Here is a 22,732-nt window from a genome sequence, read left to right as displayed (position 1 = left end):
TCAGGATCATTCATTAATACACTGGGAACTCGCTACGCCCTAGGACAGTCAGTGTATGTTTACCACAAGACTGACTGTGCTGTAATATCTTTGAATTTAAATTGAAAATCTGTTAGGTATCTCAATGATGTATAGGCATTTTCCTCATATCTAGCTTCACGTTTTGTATCGACGTAAGAATAACCAATCTGTTCTAATGAGGGGGAGCTGCCTCAGAAGTCGTTCACGGGGCCTCCCAAGTCAGGTTCATCGCTTGCTTTCTGGATACAGAGGAGCCAGTAGGTTAGAGGGTCTAGCAATAAGTAAAGCCTAAAGGTGAAATATTTTACGTGTAAATGAAATCTGGATTTCTTTAAAAATGTTTTTTAATAGGTTTGAGTTCCCCGAACAGTTACCACTCGATGAATTTTTGCAAAAAACAGATCCTAAGGACCCTGCAAATTACATTCTTCATGCAGTCCTGGTTCACAGTGGAGATAACCATGGTGGACATTACGTGGTCTATCTAAACCCCAAAGGGGACGGCAAAGTAAGTGCTGGGCAGGGCTGGTGGCTGTGATGCCGCATGGGGAATTCACACTGCCGTGAGGCTCCAGCTTTTCCTGTTCCCGCCTGACGGCCAGAGAGCGAGGGATTCCTTCCTCGCCTCTGATGTATCTATAGGTTTCTGACACAGATTAAGTCACTGATCCTTTAAAGGTGAATAGTAAATGAGTGATCGTGCTTTGTGTATACGTCTCTTCATTAGTAGTAATGTTGGACTTTATCTTTAATTTGAAGCACTTTATTTTCCACTTATGAGTAACAACGGAACAGTGACCCTCGGCCTGGGCAGGGGCGGCGGCATGGGTTGCACGTTATTCTGCGTGTCCCATTGTCCTGTGTAATGTGCCATCTCTTCCTGGTTCACGGGGGTCTCCTCACGTAGTCTTCACTGGGGGCGGGGGAGCAGATGCGGGCCTCGGGGTCTGCATCCAGGAGCCCAGGGCCAGGGAGGAACAGAGCAAAGGCTGAGCTCACCCAGCTCGTGCTAAGGGCATTTGCTGGAGAGACCCCCCGCACCAGACCTGTGTGCACCTTCACCCGTGGACTGAGTACCGTTTAAAATGACTCAGTCCACGACGGAGAGATTGGAAGACAACTGTTAGGTGCCAGCTGGCTGTCTTTATTCCGGTCAGGCCCGTGCTTGCTGTGCTAGTGTGTCATGAGACCAGGTGAGATGTCCTGTTTAGTTTTATGACCCCACCATCACCTTTCACTTCTACTGCCCGAGCTCAGTGCGCTCTCTGTGGCTTTCTCAGTTCTCTGAAGAGTTGTAGTGTTGGTAGATTGAACGGAAGTTGAAAATGGGCTGTTTGAGTAGGTTACAAAAGTTGGCAGTGGGTGAATGTCAGCAGTTCCCCCTGAGTCTTGGGTGAGGAAGGGGGAAGCAGTGCTGGCCTGTGTAGGCGGTGAGCCCGTCGGGCACAGCGTCAGATTGTGTGTGTTAGACAAACGCCGCCTTGTAGTTCGTGTGCTTGCCCAGGCGCCTTCTCTGCCTCTGACGTCTCGCTGGCCCTTTCCAGTGGTGTAAATTTGACGACGACGTGGTGTCGAGGTGTACGAAGGAGGAAGCCATCGAGCACAACTACGGGGGGCACGACGACGACCTGTCTGTGCGGCACTGCACCAATGCCTACATGCTGGTGTACATCAGGGAGTCGCGGCTGAGTGAGTAGGGTGCTCGCATGCACTCCACTGTGGGGAGCATGACAGTTGTTCCCTGAACCTTCAACTGCCGGGGTAGTTGAGGCCACGTTACGGTGGACCTAAGCCGTGTCGCCTGTCCACACGCGTTCTCCACTGCTTCTGCCTTCTTCACAACATTGAGGAGCTGGCTGGAGTGGGCTCCTGGGTTTTGGTCTAGACTCTCGGTACCAAATAATTTCCCTTTATTAAATTCCCTCATTAATGATGACGTAGAATCGGGACCTCCTAAGGAGGGTAAGGCAGACCTGCACAGAGATGAACGAAGGTGCGTTTGTCCTGCAGGTGAGGTTTTACAAGCTGTCACCGACCATGATATTCCTCAGCAGTTGGTGGAACGATTACAGGAAGAGAAGAGGATCGAGGCTCAGAAGCGGAAGGAGCGTCAGGAAGCCCATCTCTACATGCAAGTCCAGGTCAGCCTGGGGGCTGCCGTGACACTCCGGTCCACGGGCGGGGGCCCCCTGCTGAGGGAGAGCCGCTCTGAGGGCTTGGAGGAAGTCGGGCTCCTTCCAGAGTGATTGTCGACAGGTCGGGGCTCGTGCCCTGAGCTGCTCTGGTGGCTCCTTGAGCATTTTTGTGTGTGAGGAGATCGGCCCTGAGCTAACATCTGTTGCCAATCGTCCTGTTTTTTTTGCCGAGGTAGACTGGCCCTGGGCTAGCATCCATGCCCATCTTCCTCCACTCTATATGGGACGCCCCCCCAGCAGGGCTTGACAAGCAGTGCGTCAGTGCATGCCTGGGATCCGAACTGGCGAACCCTGGGCCACCACAGCGGAGCGCGCACACTTAACTGCTGCGCCACCAGGCCGGCCCCTCCTTGAGCATTTTTTTTTTTTTAAACAACTTTTTTATTTATTTTTTTTTTTTTGTGAGGAAGATCAGCCCTGAGCTAACATCCATGCTAATCCTCCTCTTTTTGCTGAGGAAGACCGGCTCTGAGCTAACATCTATTGCCAATCCTTCTTTTTCTCCCCAAAGCCCCAGTAGATAGTTGTATGTCATAGCTGCACACCCTTCTAGTTGCTGTACGTGGGACGCGGCCTCAGCATGGCCGGAGAAGCGGTGCGTCGGTGTGCGCCCGGGATCCGAACCCGGGCCGCCAGTAGCGGAGCACGTGCACTTAACCGCTAGGCCACAGGGCTGGGCCCTCCTTGAGCATTTTTAACTGAGTGACTGCTCAGGCCGGCCCCCTGACGGTTTGGAATATACTGAATATTGGTGGAGAAGTGAGGACGTGGTGTGAGAGGTACTCAGGCATCACACAGAGCAACGATATGTTGGAGTGTTTATAAAAAGTGAGAGGGGCGCTGGCTGGGTGGCATAGTGGTTAAGTTCACATGCTCCACTTTGGCGGCCTGGGTTCACAGGTTCAGATCCCGGGCACAGACCTACGCACCACTCATCAAGCCTTGCTGTGGCAGCGTCCCACATACAAAATAGAGGAAGATAGGCACAGATGTTAGCTCAGGGCCAATCTTCCTCAGCAAAAATAAAGTGAGAGGGATCAGAGGAGCCAAGGCCTCAGTGGAAGGATGCCTGAGAAAGGAGAGCTCAAGCTGGGAGGAGGAGCAGGACCTTGAGGGGCACGGGGAGGGGGCCCTGGAAAAGCGTGGCAGAGACGCAGAGCAGGAAGGAGAGCTCCCGCAGGGAGGTGAATTTCCAGATGGTGTTGGTTCAGGATTCAGCTGCCATGTTAGGAAACAAAGAGGCACTCGTTTTAACACGTTCACTGCCGGGGGAATAAAGGAACACAGTACATCCTGGCTTTATAATCCTGGGAGATCACCACACACGTGGATTTCCAGCTAATGCTTCTGGCTGAGTTGAGTGGCCACATGGATGTGAAGGTTTGTCTCTTCCAAACCCTGATGTGGCTCCTGGTCCTTGTGGTCCTTCTCTCCTTGGGTCTCCAGAGAAGGTCCACTGAAGCAAAAGACTGGGTGTTCTAGCATTTTCCTGTTGGAACTCAGCCTTGACAAGCGTTTCATTTTGTATGTCGGTTGTAAACTCGGTTCTCTGTTTTCGTGCGTGTTTTCAGATAGTTGCAGAGGACCAGTTCTGTGGCCACCAGGGAAATGATATGTACGATGAAGAAAAAGTGAAATACACTGTGTTCAAAGTATTGAAAAACTCCTCACTGGCTGAATTTGTCCAGAACCTCTCTCAGACCATGGTGAGTGCCACCCGTTCTGCTGATGGTTCATTTTGACTTCCAAGTCCCACCTTCCTTCTTTCTAACCTTTTGGGGTAGGCGCTGTGTCCACACACCGCCTAACAAGTGGGGTGAGTGACCCGAGCTCATTGCCTTCATTGTCCCTGTTTCTGCCCTTTGACCTCATCTTTCAATAGAATCTACAGCGAAGGAAGTTGAGTGTGAACGTGAATCTTCTCCTTTGCACGGATATCTCCCCTCACACTCCCTTTTTTTTTTTGGTAAACTGGGCGCTTGGCCCTGGAATGCTAATGATCCTGAAGGCAGGTCACTGTTGTCCGAATCAGCGGGGAGTTGTAATTATGATTCTTTTCTTATAATCCTAGAATCATTACATTGATACAGAATTACAATATTGAGATCAAGAGCTGATTTTGTTTTGATTAATTTAACTGTAATCCTCCCCCCCAGGGATTTCCACAAGATCAAATTCGATTATGGCCCATGCAGGCCAGGAGCAACGGAACCAAACGACCAGCCATGTTAGACAACGAGGCAGACGGCAGCAAGACAGTAAGTGGGCCGAGCTGTCCCCGTGTTCTGCTGTGGGCGCAGCTCACCCCGGCTGGTCCATACATACAAGTGAACATTTTCGTCAGTACTCGAATGTAGTTGTCCACTCTCAGCTGTTAAAATCCTCTAAAATCAGCATCTCTTTGGAACTAGATGATTGAACTCAGCGATAATGAAAACCCCTGGACGATATTCCTGGAAACAGTCGACCCGGAGCTGGCCGCTAGCGGAGCCACATTACCCAAGTTTGATAAAGATCGTAAGTGCCCACCGCACGTGCAGCCACCTTCAGAGCAGTGGGGCTGGGTTCCTGGACCATCGTCCTGAACACACAGGGTTAAGCGTTCTTTCCTTGCAGAGAAATCTTGTTAATTCCACGGGTGCTCGTTAACCCTGCACCGTGATCAGGGCTCCTTGATGAATCTGAGGAGGGAGGACTGACTGGTTGTGTCCTGGGAGTGGGGGAAGGTGGCAGCTGTGCTGAGTCCCCGTGTTCCATCCTTAATCTCGGCCCCTCTTCTTTGCTGGTCACACTCCTCTTCTGTGTATTTGACAGCACATAGAGAAGGCATTGTAAACCTTTTCTGTCAAGGGCCAGATAGTACATATTTCATGCTTTGTGGGACACACGGCCTCTGCCCACTATTGCAGCACAAAAGTGGCCACAGAGAATATAGTGACAGGTGGCTGGAGTCTAGCACTACTCGTTTACAAAACAGGTGGGTCGGAGTGTGCTGGCGCCTGCTATAAAAGGAGAGATTTTTATTGCTACAAGCGGTGACCTCTGTGGCAGAGACACGCACGAACGTGTATTCCCATGGCAACACTCAGCTAGCTAGTTAGTCCTAGGATTCCCAAATTCACTGCGCTTATCCTGTCTACTGCCTCAGATGCAGTGTTTCCCATGGTGTGATGTTTGGAACGAGGCTGCAGGCGTAGCATCAGCCTCTTGAATAGAGCTCATCTGACCTAGTAACTTCTAGGTGCTGGAAGCTGTCATTTCAGTTGTTCATTAAGCTTACTATTAATATGTCTTTTAACATTGTAGTGAGTGTTAAGATCCTAACAAAACCTGTTTATTAACCTTGTAGATGATGTGATGTTATTTTTGAAGATGTATGATCCCAAAACACGGAGCTTGAATTACTGTGGGCATATCTATACGCCCATATCCTGTAAAATACGTAAGTCCTCACCACTCTCGCCTTTTCAGTCTGTTTTGCTCAAGTCTCCGTGATTACAGCATTGGACTCTTTTCTTTCACCCAGGTGACTTGCTCCCAGTTATGTGTGACAGAGCAGGATTTAGCCAAGATACTAGCCTTATCCTCTATGAGGTTCGGATGGTTTATTTTTCCATAATATGTGTATTGTTGGTGGTTTGCAGAGGGGTTTTTGTTGTTTTGCTGGCCCTGAATTTGTTATTGTTTGTCTACATCTAAGTGGGGGCCTCAGGTGATCTTAAGGACCATAATTGTAGGTTTGTGATTTTTACCAATTTAGGAACAGTGATTATTACATCTTTATGGGTATTAATATTTCCCATTAGCATTTTAACTTACTAAAAATATAGGGCTGGTAGAATGGGGTGATGGAATGGGGTGTAGAGAAGATACGTACAGTTATGGCCATATTAAACACCGGGCAAATGCTGCATTGTAACATTTCATGTCTTTTACTCTAGGAAGTTAAACCGAATTTAACAGAGAGAATTCAGGACTACGACGTGTCTCTTGATAAAGCCCTCGATGAACTAATGGATGGTGACATTATAGTGTTTCAGAAGTACGTACTTTTTGAAGGGTTTTACAACTTTGTACTAATAGGAGAAGCTTTTTTCCTAAGTCCTAGAACCAGGAAACAATCATGTCTCAACCCTGAGTCCCGCTGAGGCTACAGTGTCCCAGGACGCTGCTAGAAGTTGGCTGCCCCTGGGTTTTGGAATTGGGGCCAGTGTCACTTAATGCTCTTTATTTCCTAGATATGTCTGCAGTGAGCAGGGTGGCAAAAGTCTTTATGGAATACCAAAATGGTTTTCCTTCCCTTAAAACATACAATTTCTTAGAAGAGCACCTACTTAAGTATTTCAGTGAAATCTGTCTGCATGTGAAACCAGCAGGTCCGTGGTCTCAGACACATCATGTCTGAAGGCAGCCTGACGCTGCTCTCGGCTGCTTGCAGCCGTCTGGCCAAGGCAGTCCCGAGCACGGGTTATTGGACGGCTGCACAGGGCGCTGCCAAGAGCAGAGCCAGGCAGTAGACAGTTTAGACTTAGCGACTACTCAGTCCTGCTGCCTTCGCGTGATGGTGATAGTCTGCCGACTCCTGGCAGAGAAGAGGCTGCCGAGAGCCAGCTGCGTGGGCCATGCTTCGTCCTCAGTTCTTGCTCGTGTGTGCGGCAGGGGAGAGGGCACCGTTCTATCTTTGTGTTGAGATCAAGAATGGGAAGCAGTCGGCGCTGTGCAGGCTCAGAGCATGCCTGCCGTACGGGGTTGCCCTGGCTTGTCCTCCGGCGTGCGTGGTGGCTGGGGCGGGCTCCGGGCTGCCTGCACTGTGCCTGCCGTCCCACCTGCACCTGTCGGGGCCCCTGCTGCCTGCAAGAGAATGCTGTCGTCTGCCGGCGAGCCCTGGTGTGGACTCTGATTCAGGCTGCAAACTGTTCTTTTCCCCCAGGGATGACCCTGAAAATGATAACACTGAACTGCCCACCGCAAAAGAGTACTTCAGGGACCTCTACCACCGTGTGGATGTCACTTTCTGTGATAAAACCATCCCGAACGACCCTGGATTCGTGGTCACATTATCGAATAGAATGAATTATTTTCAGGTATTTGATAAAGGCTCTTTTCCCTTCAGATTCCACACCAGAAGGACCAAGTTCCTGTTAGAAATGCTTGCTCAGAGGGGCCGGCCCAGTGGCGCAAGTGGTTAAGTGCACGCACTCCGCTGTGGCGGCCCGGGCCTTGCAGGTTCGGATCCCAGGCGTGCACCAATGCACAGCTTGTCAAGCCGTGCTGTGGCAGCGTCCCATATAAAGTGGAGGGAAATGGGCACGGGCCAGTCTTCCTCAGCAAAAAAAGGAGGATTGGCAGATGTTAGCTCAGGGCTGATCTCACAAAAAAAAAAAAAAATGCTCAGGAGGCTGTCTGGTGTGTTTGGTTCAGGAGGAGGAGTTTGGAGGGGGCTGGTGCTCATCGCCATGGGGTCAGAACCCATTCTTTCCTCAGCAGCCCCTGTCACTACCATGTCTGGGTGCCCTCTCGTCCCTTGAAGTCCTCTCTACCCCTGGCACAATTTGGTTTCAGAGAAAGTAGTTGTGACAGCTCCTTTGCTTCAATTATAACATGCAAAGTGTGAGCCATTAAAAAAACAATTGTCAGAGAATAATTCTAGAATAAATGTAGATTCAATTGTCTAGAATAAATCTCACCATTAAAAGTGAAAACGCTTTAAATGTTACCGTCATCAGATATGCTACTTCCGTGGTGATCTACCAAGGAATATAGATCATTCCTGTTGGTAAATTTCTAGGGCATTTAAATTCAAGCTGTTCACATCACATCTCTTTAAGAACTTAAGCAAATAATTAATGGTCAAGTTAATCGGCAAATTTCAGTTCATTCCCCGACGTGTGACCCTTCCCTCTGACTCCTGGTCTGCTCCCTTCCAGGTTGCAAAGACCGTTGCACAGAGGCTCAACACTGACCCCATGTTGCTCCAGTTTTTCAAGTCTCAAGGGTAAGCCTTGCTCATGGGCACTCGGTCTCTGGCCTACTGCATGCTCTCCATAGTTCATCCAAACATCTTGGAACTAATTTTAATAATAGCCAGCCACTTCACCTGACATGCCATTTCTTGCTTAGTTTCAGATATAGACTTGTCACCACTCACATCTTGACCACACTACTCCAAGATGTCAAAATAATTGACAGCCTCATCTAAGCCAGACTTACTGTAGTTACATCATCAGTATGTCTCCCATGTGTCCAGCTGGGTCCGTCTCAGCCAGGGTTGTGTGTGCTGTGTCACCACTGCAGCGAGCGTTCAGGTGTGACAGCCAGAGGGACTTAGGACTCGGGGACCAGGAGCATTAGAGAGAAATCCTGTGCCAGGTCCACATCGCAAGTCTAGGTGTCAGGCCAGAGGTTTGCTTTGATGCTCACTCGTGGGTATTTGTTTTAGGCCAATAAACAAGTCATTTATTTATATGCTGTTTTCTTGTGTAGTTATAGGGATGGCCCAGGTAATCCTCTTAGACATAATTATGAAGGTACTTTAAGAGATCTTCTACAGTTCTTCAAGCCTAGACAACCTAAGAAACTTTACTATCAGCAGGTATGAGTCCAAATTCATGTAACCTGGGGAATAAAGAGAAGGCGTGGGGTTTGAGGAAGCACATCTAAAACGAATCTCTCTTTTTTTAATAGCTTAAGATGAAAATCACAGACTTTGAAAACAGGCGGAGTTTTAAGTGTATATGGTTAAACAGCCAATTTAGGGAAGAGGTAAGTTTTTTTTCATGGTACGGATTTTTATTTTTATTGGAGCTCGTTTATTATTTCTCCTTCCCTAGACCTTGAAAACTACAACAGCCAAAGAAAGCCTAATAAGTGACAGCGTGTTAGTGGCCCCCTGGCCCCCGAGTTTGAGAACAAGGGCAGGGTGGCTGTGCTGGGCTCTGTCTCCCCTCCTGCCGCCACCTCTGAGGCTGGGGGCTGACGAGCACGTCAGGCTGCCTGAGCCCCCCAGGAGCTCTCTCCTTACTGGTCGGCAGATCTTCAAGGTGCTGCATTGCTCCTTGGCCCGGGCAGTGTGTTTTTCAGACCCTCCTGCCTTGGCCGGGCCTCAGTGAGGGCAGCGGCCTGTGAGCAGAGCGGACTCGGGCTCCACTGGGCACTCAGTTCTAAAGTTACTACCCTAGGCTGCTCCAACGTCTCGTGCTTGCTCCACACAGAAGACGTGTCCAGCTACACTTTTGGGTGGTTCTTCTAGAAAGTCTATACCTGTTTGGACCTTTCTAGCTCTACCACTTTTGAGGGGGAATTTGCGCCACGTGTCATGAACATTCTCCCCTGGGTCGAATTGGTCAGGCTGAAACACAGTCCGCCTCTGGTCATGGTCTAGGTCAGCCTTCTGTCTCCCTGTGATGAGAATTGGGGAGGGCCATGGATAAGCATTCAGGGGCTTATTTCTGGAGAACCTGTCCTGTAAATGGCAAGGTTTTTGCCTTTTGCAAAGTGGCATTTCTTACACTCCCCCGGTGCCAGGTGGGTCCCAGGGTGGGCAGACAGAGTGAATTCATACGTCAGGAGCGGTCAGGGAAGGAAGGGAAAGGGGCAAGTGCTGGGCTAGCTGGACACCACTGAGAACGTTGATTGCAGGGGTTTTCTCTCCTCAAGTAAAATTGGTTCGTTACAGCAGACCCTTTATGTTTTCTTTAAAGCATTTATTTCTTCTTGTCCTGTCTTAGGAAATAACACTATATCCAGACAAGCACGGGTGTGTCCGGGACCTGCTAGAAGAATGTAAAAAGGCCGTAGAGCTCGGCGAGAAGGCGTCAGGGAAACTCAGGCAAGTATTGCTGGAAGCTGCCGGCTGGAAGGAGGGCCGGCACTGCTCGGCGTGTGCAGCTGCGTCCACAGGAACTGGACCAGCCGGAACCGCGTGCGTCGTTGCCGGGCTTTCAGCCTGCCCTTTGCAGCGCTTTATAAATATTTCACAGTGGAGCCGTTTTTCCTCCTCCTCTCCTGATATTAATTACTTGCAGTAAAAAGGCGTGATTTAAGCCAAGCAGAGGAAGAATGGGACTGAAACAGATTGATAACCGAAACTGGAAAAAAGCTAGTCCTGTTTGAGAAATGGGGCCACTTCTGCCCAGTGTGGCCAGCACTGAGGTGTGGACAGAAGCCTCAGGTGTGCTGATGAGCTTGTATTTCAGGGTCGGGCTCTCGTGTCCCGTTGCCGCACGGTCAGCCTGCAGGATGAGGCGGCCTTGGGGTGTTTGGTTCCCAGAATGTTTTCTTTGTATGATTAATAAAAGAACGAGACCTTTATCTGTTCTCTAAGGAGTCAGTGAGAAAAACATGCCAAGTCCTGCCTAGGAAGAATTTTATAATAAAGACTTTCTTTCTAGAAAACTATTTGTCAATCATTTTTTTCTCATGAATTTATATCATTCACCTCCTCTCTTGTTTTGTACAGGCTGCTAGAAATTGTAAGCTACAAAATTATTGGTGTGCACCAAGAAGATGAGCTGTTAGAATGTTTATCTCCCGCAACGAGTCGAACGTTTCGAATAGAGGTAACTGTCCTCTGTTGGCACCAGGAGAGGGCGTGAGCCCTCGTGGGTGGGGCAGCCCATCCGCGCCTTGTTTAAATACCGTGGCGACTCTCGGAAGTGGCTTTAGTTTTGTTTTTATGTACCAGTAGTTGAAGTGATCCTTGAGGTTAATTTTATTATTCCAGATTTTGAAACATAGTAAATGTTTTATTGTGATAAAATATACGTAATATAAAATTTACCATTTTCACCATTTTTGAGTGCACAGTTCAGTGGCATTAAGTACATGACACTGATAAGCAACCATCACCACCATCCATCGCCACAGCCTTTTCATCTTCCCCGACCGAAACTCCATACCTGTTGAACATTCCCCATCTGCCAGCCCCTGGCAAACACCATTCTACTTTCTCTGAGTTTGACTGCTCTAGATAGCTCATAGAAGTAGAATTACACAGAATTTGTCCTTAGAAATTAGTGTTGAATATAGGCCAGCAAGCAAATCTAGTCAGAAACTGTGGGTCCCTCTTGACTTTCGAGTTGCTGAAATTTCCATAGTTACTGGAATAATCCATCATTTGATCTCTGAAAAACCAGAGTGTTAAACACGTAGATATCTTCTGGCTCTGAACTCTTATCATTCTAACAGGACCTGAACATGGCATTTTGGCAAATATATGAGCTAGCTTCCTTGGTGGAGTAGCAAGTCAGAATTGAGACGTGGTGTTTTGTCTGCATTAACTGCGTTATGTAACTCTGTTTAAAATGTGTACTCAGGAAATACCTCTGGACCAGGTAGACATAGATAAGGAAAACGAGATGCTGATCACAGTGGCCCATTTCCACAAAGAGGTGTTTGGAACATTTGGAATTCCATTTTTGCTGAGGATACACCAGGTGAGGGTTTTGGTGGTAGGTTGAGGATCTCGTGTCAGAACATGAAGTCTCATATAGTTTTGGATTAGCATGGCTAAATTTGGTTTTCTGCCTTGGCGGGCTGATAATGGGCTTTGGTGGCATCCACGTGGGCCACGGGGGGCTGCCACAGTGTGGCACAGATGAGTGAGCACACGTGTTCTTTACCATTCGTAGGGCGAGCATTTCAGAGAAGTAATGAAGCGGATTCAGAGTCTGCTCGACATCCAAGAAAAGGAGTTTGAAAAGGTATGGGCTTGGACACCGGGAGTGGCTGAAGGGGCAGCTTGCTCAAATCTGACTAGTAACACGGCCTCAACGTTTGTTGCCATTGTTCTGAGTTTTGCTTACATCCAGAATTAATGGAGGAGTTTTAATTTTTGTCTTTTAGTTTAAATTTGCCATTGTGATGATGGGCCGACACCAGTACATAAATGAAGATGAGTATGAAGTAAACTTGAAAGATTTTGAGCCTCAGCCTGGTAAGAGCCCTCCCTCGGCTTCCTTGAGCATGAGTTAGGCTGAGCAGCGAGTGGTAAGTGGCCGGAGCCCGATGGCCTGGGTTCGAGTGCCAGCTCCTCTATTTCCACAGCCGGGCGACCGGGCTTGCTTTCGTTATCTGTCAGACGGGGGCAGCAGCAGCCTGTAGCCTGTGAATTCTTTTAAGGATGAAGGCACTTGACGTGCATTAAACGGTGACTGAAAAGCTCAGATTCAGGGTCAGGATGTTGGTGGCGCTGGGTAACGTGCAGGCTGTCTGGCGGAGCCGATGAGGTGCTAAGTGAGGGGTGAGTGCCCTCAGCTCTGCGTGAGCGTGCCGCTCAGACGTCCTGGCTTCACCGTGAATCCGCACCTCGGTTTTGAGCATCCGCGTTGGCCACCCCCGGCCCCAGGGCACTAGGGCAGCTCTGTGGTCTTACTGCTTCTCTCTCCTTCCAGGTAACATGTCTCACCCTCGGCCCTGGCTCGGGCTCGACCACTTCAACAAAGCCCCAAAGAGGAGTCGCTACACTTACCTGGAAAAGGCCATTAAAATCCATAACTGACTTCCTGACCCGGTGTGTGCAAGGCGAGGGCCCTGCGTGGGTGTGTGCCCCTTTTTAACTGCCGAGAACTTTGGTACAAGTGCACTCGATCCGTATCCGGAGTCTTCAGCAAGAGGATTTGCTGCTGATCTTAATTTTATTTTGTTGAGGGTTCAGTTTGGCTTCTCTGTATCTATTGACTGCCCTTTTTGAGCAAAATGAAGGTGTTTTTATAAAGCTTGGATGCCAATGAGAGTTATTTTATGGTAACCACAATGCAAGGCGACTGTCTGCATCCCGGGAGAAGAGGTTAGGGACGCGTGGCACTGCAGAAGGGCTCTAGTCTGTTCCCCGTTGGCATAAGCTGCCCGGCTGCCTCGCTGGGGTCCCGGCCACCAGCCCTGCAGCCGTGAGTCTTATGTTTAGGCTCGTCCGACGTCTTTCCTCTAGTTACACTTCCCATGACCTTTTGTGCATCTGTAAAGGCGAAACAGAGAAACTCACAGCCTAATAAATAGCTCTGTCCTCCACTGCGTGTACGTCCCCCTTCCTCGGTCCTCCTCTCCTCTGCTGCCTGGGTCTTTTCATAACTCGTCTGCTCCCGTCAGCCACTGCTGCTCTGCAGCCCCTGTGCAAAGCGGACGCACTGAATACAGTCCTGACAGACGTTCTGGGGTCTTTTTATTCAATTGAAAACACTGTTAAATACAATTAAGGTGTACTGTGCTGCCTCTCAGCAAACTTAATGATCTCAACAGTTCACACGAGCAGGTGAAAAAATTATAAATAGAATTTCCTTAAGATGGAACAGACGGAACAAAAAAAGGGAGAGCCTTTTAGCAAAGAGGGCATGCTCACTAGTGGTTAGTAAGCTGTTGACTTTGTAAAAAAGTTAAAATAAAAAAGAAAAAAAAAGGAGAAATGAAATTGTATATTTAATGAATGGACATGTACAATTTACCCCGGGAGGAGGCGACTTGGTTGGGCGGGTCTGCAGGTGACTCTCACTGATGTGGATACTCATTGTGTGTGGTTTTACTTCCGCCCGACCTTTCATTCTGGAGCTAATGCCAGCCGCGTGTCTAGTTCTGAGTGCAGTAAAATAGAATCAGCAAAATCACACTTATTTTTCACCCTTTTCCCGTATTTTTTTGTTTCTGTAGCAGCAGTGTACACCAACTCTTCCTGTATATTGCCTTTTTGCTGGAAAATGTTGTATGTTGAATAAAATTTTCTATAAAATCATAATTCAGTGAGTGACGTGGAAGTTGCGGAAGATTTCCGCTCTCCCTGCACATAGGCTTGGGGAGCCCTTTCCTTCATAACAAGAGTTCTACTGAGATTTTTCCCTATTTCAGCACTGCTGAGATACAATCCTGGATTTGGGGGGTTTTGTTTTTGCCTCTTACTAGTCAGGTTTAAGAAAGACAAGGTCTTCCAAGAGGGAACCCTGTACAAGTAAGATGACTGGGAATATTAAAAATGTGGAAGGCACAGTCCAGGGGAGGCCCCCTCAGTGGACGTGACCCTCTGTGGTTCACCTCATGGCCTCGAACCCACGCCCAGTGTACTGTTCCTGGTCCCTGGGCAGGTCTGTACCTCTGAGTGACTGCATTTCGAGGTCTCCACTGCAGTGTGTGCCTTCACGCCCCGAGGTCTGCTTCCTGACGGTGTGTAGATAGCACCCCCTCCACCCACAGACTCCCCGACCCTTCCTCCTGCAGAAAGTAGTTACGGGCAGGCCAGCGAGAATCATTCACCACGGGTTTTGTCTTTCAATGAACATTGAAGTGTTGGGGTTTTTAGTTTTAGGTTTTGGCTAAGGGTAGGTTATAGTCTTAGGTAACTGGAATTTGGTATTTTCTCTCATTAAATGACTTTTTACAAAGAACTTTTTACAGTGTGGATGGCGTGTGCTGCGTTTACTTCTCCGTTCACTCCCGGGTACCGTATTGCGAGTCAGATCATGAAACTGACTTGGGGGGCGGATGGAACTTTAAAGGGAGAAAATGACTGCCTTTCAAAGGCTTCTTCCAGACCCCTGGGGATGTTCCATCCTCCCATCTAAGATGTGTCCGTGTGCCTATTGAGTCCCTAGCACCGTGGGCCCCTGGAAACCACGGTGTCACAGTAACAAGGGGCTCGTGGTCGCCGTGGCACATCCCTGTGGCTTGTACACAGAAGCGGTGTGCTGGAAGACACGGTCTTATAAACTTGAGAGCATGGGGCGGAGGGCGGCATTTCCATCTTTGACAACAGGCTACGTGCAGGCTGTCATCCCTGTAGCATTAAGCACCTTCCCGATGTCCCCTGCTCATTCAGCTTGGGGACTGCCTTTGAAAGGAATTGCTGGGCTTTCTCAAAGACCTTCAAGTCAACTGTCGTGGGGATCACCGCCACCATCCAGCAAGAAGGCACGTGTCTCCAGTGGTGGTGGCTGGTATTACTCTGTTAGGAAATACATAATTACGTTCAAGAGTCTCTGCATGCCCCACTGGGAGGTGTGGCCTTGGCGGACAACGAAGCTCGAGGGTGTCGCATCCGCCTGCAGAGGCGCTCTGGGACGCGGCCCCTCGGTGACCCTGGGCCAGAGTTCTGTGCCTGGCGAAACCGGCTGCTTCCAGGGCCATCTCTCCCTCAGCAAGGCCCCCCCGGGGCTTCGCTCACCCACACCTCCTCTCCTTCCTGTCCTGAGGCTGTGTTCGTGCTTTGGTTGGAGTCTGGGGTTGAGGTCTCTGAGTGGTTGACTGAAATCTTTAGTTTGAAACTGCCTCTGCGGTTGAAGAGCACGCGATTCAAGGTTTTGGCTCCACCAGCCCCCTGGTGGTCTCCGTGGTGACTGCTCAGCACTGCCGCTGGGGTGGGGAGGCAGCCACATCCAGTGGGTGGGGGAGGCCGGGTTCCAGGAACCCGTCGTTTGTAAGAACAGGCAGAAGTCGTCAAGGTTCACTGGCCCCTGAATTCGAGGGGAAAGCAGCCTTTCGGGCGACTCAGGCTTTGCTGGAGCAGTCTAATAGCAGGTGCGCCCACTGGGGAGAACGGAGGCACATCTGTGGCCCCGGAGCCAGGCCTGGCCCCTCACTGAAGACATTTCAAATGTCACCGAGTTAGAACCGCACGGCCCCGTCTTTATTGTGGGTAACTGCAGCATTTCCTGCCAGTCTTGCCATTTCGCTCTCAGCCAGCGCTGTCCGATGGAACCCTCGCTGTGGCGCTGTCCTGTCTGCACTGCCCGGCGCGGGAGCCGCTGGCTGCAGGCACTCCCGCCTCGGTGCTGTGAGCTGAGCCGCAGCCTGCCTTGTGCTGACTTGTCCTGCCTGCCTGCAGCTTCCAGTGAGGAAGCTGGCCACCGGGGCCTCTGGGAGCGTCTGAGCCAGACTGGGCCTGCAGGTTCCGGAGGAGGGGCCCCGACCGTCAGAGGCTGAGCTGTCAGTGGGTGGATCTGGGGGTGGGCACTCGGGCGTTCAGAGTGAGATCTTTTCGAATTTGATGACTGTTGAAGTTTTTTATAATGAAATGTTGGGAGAGGAAAACTCGTGGAGCCCTACCCTCTATGAAGCCCACTCCTGTAGCAAGAGCGATGCTCGCCCACCCCCGCCCCACCAGTGAAGAGTCAGTACCGTCAGCCCCTCCTGACTCATTTCTGCGAAGCTGGGGTTGCAGTGGGGCAGGCCTACCGCAGGGAAGGGTTCAGGGTCGGCGGCGTCTGCGGCTGCTGCTCGTGATGGCTCATTCCACGCCCTCTCGGGCGGTGTGGTGGGGGGGTGCAACAGTCTGCATGACCATGGCCCCTCCGTGCCCCCCACCCTACCAGGCCTTTCTGCCCCTCTGGCCTCTGTTACACGGCGCAGGCAGGCTCGAGGTGAGGGCCACCGGGCATACCCCTGCCCAGAGCTACTTGAGGCAGCCCGCCCGCCCCCCGGCCTCCACGAGAGCTCCAGGCTGGAGACAGGTGTGAGGTGTCCCTTGTGACAGAGACTCACTGTGCTGTTAGTGCCCTGCCAGGGGCCGCGCCACACCCTCTAGGATGCCCCCCTGATCAGGGGTGGGGCGTGTTCTGTCTCGGCTCTGGCTCTCTGCAGGGAGAGAGTAGCTGAGAAAACTGTCAGCAGTCCTCGTAACACCCGTCCCCCTGAGCATGCCGTGCAGCGGTTCTCAGTGAGGCCCCTGGGCCGCCCAGAGTGACCCGGACACGGACGGGGAGGTTGAGCATCTGGCCGGGCTCTCGGGTTGGCTAAGTGCAGAGCTGGCCTTGAGACCAGACTCACTGCCGCCTCCCTTCCCAGGCGCCCCCAGCCGGCCTCCCTGGGTGGAAGGAGGGGACTGTCCCCACTTCCGGATGGGGAGCTGCAGGAGCCGAGGACAGGACTCCGTCTCTCTCTGAGCCCTGGGCCCTCCTGCTCACACCACCAGACCACACTCCTGGCAGGAACCAGAAGCTGGTGCAGAGACAGACCGTGAGCATGGAGGACCAGAAGCCAGGTCGACCCTTAGGGAAAGGTGTGCCGGAGAAGGAGGCCGCGTCCCCCACGAACCCCAGCCTGGTTCTACAGCCAGGTCTTGGGACAGAAACCAAGGTTGCCCTGGGACGAGGCCTCGGACATTAAGACTAAGAAATAGGAACAGTGGCTTAAGTATCAGTTGTCCAGGGCAGTGAGTGAGGAGGCCCTGGGATGATGGCGATGATGGGGACAATGGGACTGGTGGGGCTCGGCCAAGGGGACAGCCATTGTTCAGCCCGATGGTTGCTGAACATCCATCTTGTTCAGCTGGGCCTTCAGAGTTTTTTTAAAAGAAGCCAAAAAGTCTGGATTTTCCATGTGAATAAATCTCCCGGTTTTTAAAAGCTGGCAAATGGCTTTTTCTTTCTTCACACTGGGCGGTCTAAGTCGGAAAGGCCTGGGGGTGGACCCGTGGGCTCACCGAAGGGTGCTGGTTGGAGCTGGGCGGGACCTCGTTGAAGGTGTGGCGGTGGCCGAGTCAAGCCGGTGAAGGACCTGGACCACCACCCAGAGCCCTCTCGGCTGCCACCCACTCAGCATTTGCCTCAGGAAGTCGCTGTCACGGGCCCCAAGGCCCGTGTCTGTGCACCTATCTGGGAACCTGAGTCAAAACCAGGAAGTTGCTTGGCGAGCGTGGAGTCAGAACACGGCCCTGACCTCTGCAGTTGTGTCCGGCTCCGGCCAAAGGCCGACCAGGGGCCACGCCCCTGACTGTCACCACCCGGCCTGGGCGCCTCTGCAGAGCTGTGACCTCCTCCACACCAGAGATCGGCCACGTCCCAGGCTGGGACCTCCTCCTCTGGATAGTGGGGGCTGGTGGCCCGCCCTGGGCTTGGTGACTCACTCTCCCTTTCAGTGATTGACCCTCGCACAGTCTCTCCTTCAGACACGATCCCAGATGGGTGGCCACGTGTTGACCTGGGGTCTTTCTCTCTCCCTGGGTTCGCTTGGCCCGCGCCGCCATCCTGATTTATTAAGATTGGTTCCCAGGTGCTGGTGCCTCGTTTGTGTCAGATGCCTCACGTTCTAATCCTAAAAATCTTGTTAAGATGGGTCCCGTTTGGATGTGGAAATTGAGGCTCCCAGTCCTGCAGCTAATGCTGACTCGGAAGTTGGTGCCCTCCCGACTCTCCAGGGCATCTCCGGGGGGAGATGGCAGAGGGGCAGCTGCTGGGGCACCTTCGAGGGGCTGACATTCAGGTCTGGAGACCTCTGAGCTCGTCCCTCCTCCTGGCTGGCATGACATGAGGACCTGCCAGCGCTGTCACAGCAGGCCACAGGCAGAGTGGCTCTCACCTGACACACACACACACACACGCACACGTACACGCACACACCCCTTCCCTGCACAAGCCATCGCTCCAGCCTCAGCTTCCGCATCTGTAGGATGGGGGACCTCTGCCCCCCCGGGGTGCTGGTGAGCATTACAGAACCGCCGGCCATGTTATAGTGAGTAAAATGTACTTCACGTGTCTTCCTGTTATGCTTTCTCCTCTGCCCCCTAATTCCCCTCTCACTTCCCTTTTCCCTCCTCTAGGAAATCTAATTGAAAAGATGGGTGAATAATATTTTTCATATTTTGCAAAATAAAAAATCCCTTAGTTGTGCCCCTGGGTTTCCCTCTGGCCCATCCCTCCTCCTGCTCTCGTCCCCAGGCAGACCCCGCTTAACCAGAAGGGACCTCGTTCATGACCAGCTCAGGGCCTTTTAACCTCCCTAGCATTTGCCGGGTTCCTTGCCCAGCAGCCTCTGCAGTCCAGGAAAGCCGCTGTGCTGCAGCGTGAAGGAATCATAAGGATTAAACCTCTTCTGGGAGGGCAGGGGGCGGGGGGCGGGGGACGGCCCCATGGCGTAGCGGTTAAGTGCGTGCCCTCTGCTGCTGGCGGCCCGGGTTCAGATCCCAGGCGCGCCGCACCGACGCACCGCTTGTCAGGCCATGCTGTGGCGGCGTCCCACATAAAGTGGAGGAAGATGGGCATGGATGTTAGCCCAGGGCCAGTCTTCCTCAGCAAAAACAAAACAAAACAAAACAAAACAATCTCTTGCTGGGGGGCAAGGACAGAGATTTGGGAGGATTCCCAGCTCCCATAAACCCACCCGTCCCCGCCAGGCCCTAGGGGCACCAAGGCCTGAGGAGAGTGACAGAGACCTGAGAATGAGTGGTGACACTGTGCCGGCTGGGCCTGGAAGGAGTAAGCGAAGAGAGGAGGGGCTGGAGGGCATTCCAGAAGAGGCAAGAGGAAGTCTGGACGCATGGGTGATGGGCAGCTCTTGCCCAGCTGGCTGCAGCCAGCTCACAGACGGCCTCAAATGACCCCAGGTTAAAAGTCTGGACTCAGTCCTGAGGGTGGCGAGTTCTAGGCAGGTGTCTGGCCTCATCAGACCCGAAGTTACTAATTCTTGCCCGTGTTAATTGAGCCTTTCTGTGCCAGCCACTGGCTGCTGGTGAAGACGGGAAGAAGCAGGCAAGACCCAGAGCAGGGAGACCCCTCGGGGGTGGCGGCTTTCTTCAAGGAAGGTCTTCAGGGAAGACCACGTGGGATAATGAGAGGAAGAAATCGTCACGGGGCAAATGGGCCAGGATTGAGGTCGTGCTGCAGGACTGGAGGGCTCTAGAATAAGAGGAGGTGTGGGGAGGGGCCATGCCATCCCCAGCCAATGGGGTCACGCGAGGAGGTGAGAAGAGGCATCACTTAGAGACCTGTGGGGTTTGTGGGGCCCCGGGGGCATCCAAGGGAGGGCTGTGGGATGCCGGAGGTGAGAACAGAAGCCTCAGGAGTCATGTGAGAAGAGGCCCAAGACGGGACCCTGGGGGCATCAGTCTGAGGGCGTGCAGAGAGGGTGCACTGGGTAACAGGGCAGTGCAGGGAAGACCACAGAGTGAGGGGCAGGGGCTGCAGAGAATCCAGGCAGGTGGATGTTGGATGTAGCAACGGGAGGCCATTGGTCAACCAGGCAGGCCGGGGGCCAGGTGTGAACCTGGATGTGTTGGAGGACCGAGTGGCAGGAGAGGTACGGATAACGCCAGAAGCACAGGGTTGCCCCCACTGGAGTTGCAGGAGCCGGTTTCATCAAGATGCAGAAGCTTGAGCTGATGGGAAGGAAGGGGCTGGGAAAGATGGGAGCTGATCAGTGGATTGTGGTTTCTAAGGGGTCAGAAGAGGAGGGAGCCGGAGAAGGGAGGGCGCCCACGCCTGCCAGCACTCGTTCACCCGATGCTGACTGCGCACCCACTGTGTGCCAGGGCCCGTCTAAGCGCCACCCTGACCTGCATTGTGACAGGAGGGCAGAGGGAAGGGTGGGGGGCACCCCCTCAGTGCCTTCACCACTCCCGGCGCCGGGGGCACCCCAGCAGGACAGACGCGGGCAGGAGAAGGTCTCTTAGTCGACATTTATTTCGCAGGGGTTCACAGGCGCTGGTAGCGGAAGAGCTCGCGCTGGCACACGGGGCACGTGTGCTTCACGTCCATCAGGCGGTCCACGCAGAAGGGGATCAAGCAGCAGCCCAGGATACACCTGCAGCCTCGGGAGCAGCGGGCCGTGGGCGGGGGCCCGGGACGCGGGGAGGGCTGTTGTTGGGGGTCCAGGGGTCGTGGGGCGGCGACCCCGCGGGGCCAGCCTGAGGTTCTCGCCCAGATTGTGCCGGACTAGCTGGGGGCGGAGCCAGCCCGGGGCCCCTCTGTCCTCGGTCCTGCGCTGCCCGTCCCCCGGGTGTGCTAGAAACCCCGCCCCTCCGCGCCCTCCAGCTCCCCCAAACCAACAGGCCCCTCCCCGCGGATGCTCGGGCCCCGCGGAGGCCGCGGGCGCGCCGCTCACCCGCACAGGAAGAGGCCGGCGCACAGCAGCCAGGTGAGGATCCCCGCGACCGGGGTGGTCGTCGTGACGATGTAGTTCCCGCAGTAGGGACACGTGGACCGGATGGGCATGGCAGACCCCATCTCGGGCAGGCTGGTGAACAGTGCTGGGGGCAGGGGAGGGGCAGGTCAGCCCCGCCCCCCTCCTTCCCTCCCCAGTGCCCACCCCTGGGCTGGACCCTCTTTCAGGTTCCCCTTCTCCCCTGGGCACCCCAGGCTGTCCAGATGGGCCCCAGTTTCCCGTGCAGTCCCATTTCCCCCCAGCAGCCTTCAGGGCTCAGCGCCCCCTCAGTCAAGACGCTCTGCCTCCTCTGGCCAAGGTGCCCAGGGAATCTGGGAGCTCTCTGCGTTTAAACTGGGTCCCTTCAGCTCAGTGAGTTCCTACCCATACAGTCCCTTTTGGGTTTGTTCAAGTCAGCCAGAGTCAGTTTCTAATCCCAGCACTTAAAAACCTCTGACAGGCCGGCCCCGTGGCTTAGCGGTTAAGTGCGTGTGCTCCGCTGCTGGGGGCCCGGGTTCGGATCCCGGGCGCGCACTGACACACCGCTTCTCCGGCCATGCTGAGGCCGCGTCCCACATACAGCAACTAGAAGGATGTGCAACTATGACATACAACTATCTACTGGGGCTTTGCGGAAGAAAAAGAGGAGGAGGATTGGCAATAGATGTTAGCTCAGAGCCGGTCTTCCTCAGCAAAAAGAGAAGGATTAGCACGGATGTTGGCTCAGGGCTGACCTCCCTCACAAAAAAAAAAAAAAAAAAAAAAAAAAAAATCCCAAAGCCCAGGCCCCCACCCCAGGGGCCAGGTCTGCATTCCCGTCCTCTGTGGTTGGGGGTGGGGGGTGGAGCATTTGCCCAGTAGGGGACAGGATTTCACTCCATCAACATTCCCTGGGCACCTACTGTGTCCAGCCCCCTCCACCAATGATCTCACATGGAGACAAGTGCTCATGGCCATGGGCAATGTGGCCACCAGCCAGCTGTGGCGGTCAGGGGAGGAGGGCTTCCCGGAGAAGGTGCTGAGTGGGCAGTCTTGGCGAGTGGCCGGGGCAGTCCTGAGTGTGACACAGAGAAGCCGGGAGAGGGGGCAGGCAGGAGTACTGACCTGTGTGCACCACATGGGGGCCTCTGACGTACACTGGGGGAGGAGCCTGAGTTCCTGGAGGCTGATGACAGGGCCGAGGACGAGGAGAAGGTGGATAAGGAGGAGGCAGCGGAGGCTCTTTGGGAGAGAGGAAGGAAGACACCCTCAGATCTGAAGGCTTCCGTGAGTTTTCAGCGCTGAGCTGAGAGCGAGGACAGCCAGAGGGAGGAACCCATTTTACAGGAGAAAAAGCCGAGGCCCAGAGCCGTGAGTCAAGCTGCCGGTGGTTGTATAGCTAGTAGATGGAGGAGCTGAGGTTTGAGCCCAGGCGTCTCTGACTGCAGTTGTGCCCTCGTGTCCTCGGATGTAAGATCTTCCTGGAGGCAGTGCTGGAAAGTTGCAGAGGCAGAAGTAGCACAGGGCCCCCTCATCCCCTTTTTTTAATATCCAGCATTCATTACATGCCAAGCTCTGTGCTCAACCCTTTACATACGTCCCTGTGCTCTTGCCAAGGCACCAAAGAGGCAGCTGTGTGGCGTTATTCCAGTCGTGCAGAAGTGGAGCCTGGGCTCAGAGAGGTTAAGTGACTTGCTCCAGGT

General features: G+C 52.9%; 2 protein-coding genes across 4 annotated transcripts in view; one reads left to right on the top strand and one right to left on the bottom strand.

Annotated features, from left to right (window-relative positions):
• Positions 1–13,941, top strand: part of USP7 (ubiquitin specific peptidase 7) — a 77,626-nt gene extending 63,685 nt beyond the window's left edge. For all 3 annotated transcript variants that reach the window (XM_087449609.1, XM_087449610.1, XM_014793455.2), the window contains exons 13-31: positions 373–529; positions 1,566–1,710; positions 2,032–2,162; positions 3,788–3,922; positions 4,373–4,474; positions 4,628–4,733; positions 5,566–5,658; positions 5,743–5,810; positions 6,158–6,258; positions 7,147–7,300; positions 8,144–8,211; positions 8,700–8,808; positions 8,901–8,978; positions 9,944–10,044; positions 10,675–10,774; positions 11,531–11,650; positions 11,846–11,917; positions 12,060–12,150; positions 12,608–13,941. In XM_087449609.1, the coding sequence (XP_087305735.1) occupies positions 373–529; positions 1,566–1,710; positions 2,032–2,162; positions 3,788–3,922; positions 4,373–4,474; positions 4,628–4,733; positions 5,566–5,658; positions 5,743–5,810; positions 6,158–6,258; positions 7,147–7,300; positions 8,144–8,211; positions 8,700–8,808; positions 8,901–8,978; positions 9,944–10,044; positions 10,675–10,774; positions 11,531–11,650; positions 11,846–11,917; positions 12,060–12,150; positions 12,608–12,714 (2,038 nt within the window). In that variant the 3' untranslated portion in view covers positions 12,715–13,941. The remainder of the gene's footprint in view (positions 1–372; positions 530–1,565; positions 1,711–2,031; positions 2,163–3,787; positions 3,923–4,372; positions 4,475–4,627; positions 4,734–5,565; positions 5,659–5,742; positions 5,811–6,157; positions 6,259–7,146; positions 7,301–8,143; positions 8,212–8,699; positions 8,809–8,900; positions 8,979–9,943; positions 10,045–10,674; positions 10,775–11,530; positions 11,651–11,845; positions 11,918–12,059; positions 12,151–12,607) is intronic.
• A 6,635-nt stretch (positions 13,942–20,576) lies between these two features.
• LITAFD (LITAF domain containing) lies at positions 20,577–22,226 on the bottom strand. The gene is made up of 3 exons (XM_014793457.2): positions 22,155–22,226; positions 21,012–21,156; positions 20,577–20,711 (listed from the first exon to the last, which is right to left on the bottom strand). Exons 2-3 carry the CDS (start codon positions 21,131–21,133, stop codon positions 20,603–20,605), a joined length of 231 nt encoding a protein of 76 aa, XP_014648943.1. The 5' UTR covers positions 21,134–21,156; positions 22,155–22,226; the 3' UTR covers positions 20,577–20,602.
• Positions 22,227–22,732: the final 506 nt, after the last annotated feature.

Source organism: Ceratotherium simum, chromosome 26 (genome assembly GCF_057802395.1).
Source record: "Ceratotherium simum simum isolate JZ-2026a chromosome 26, ASM5780239v1, whole genome shotgun sequence".
Lineage (NCBI taxonomy): Eukaryota > Metazoa > Chordata > Mammalia > Perissodactyla > Rhinocerotidae > Ceratotherium > Ceratotherium simum.
The sequence above is the reverse complement of the archived record's forward strand: the minus strand, read 5'-3'. Positions and strand labels throughout refer to the sequence as shown.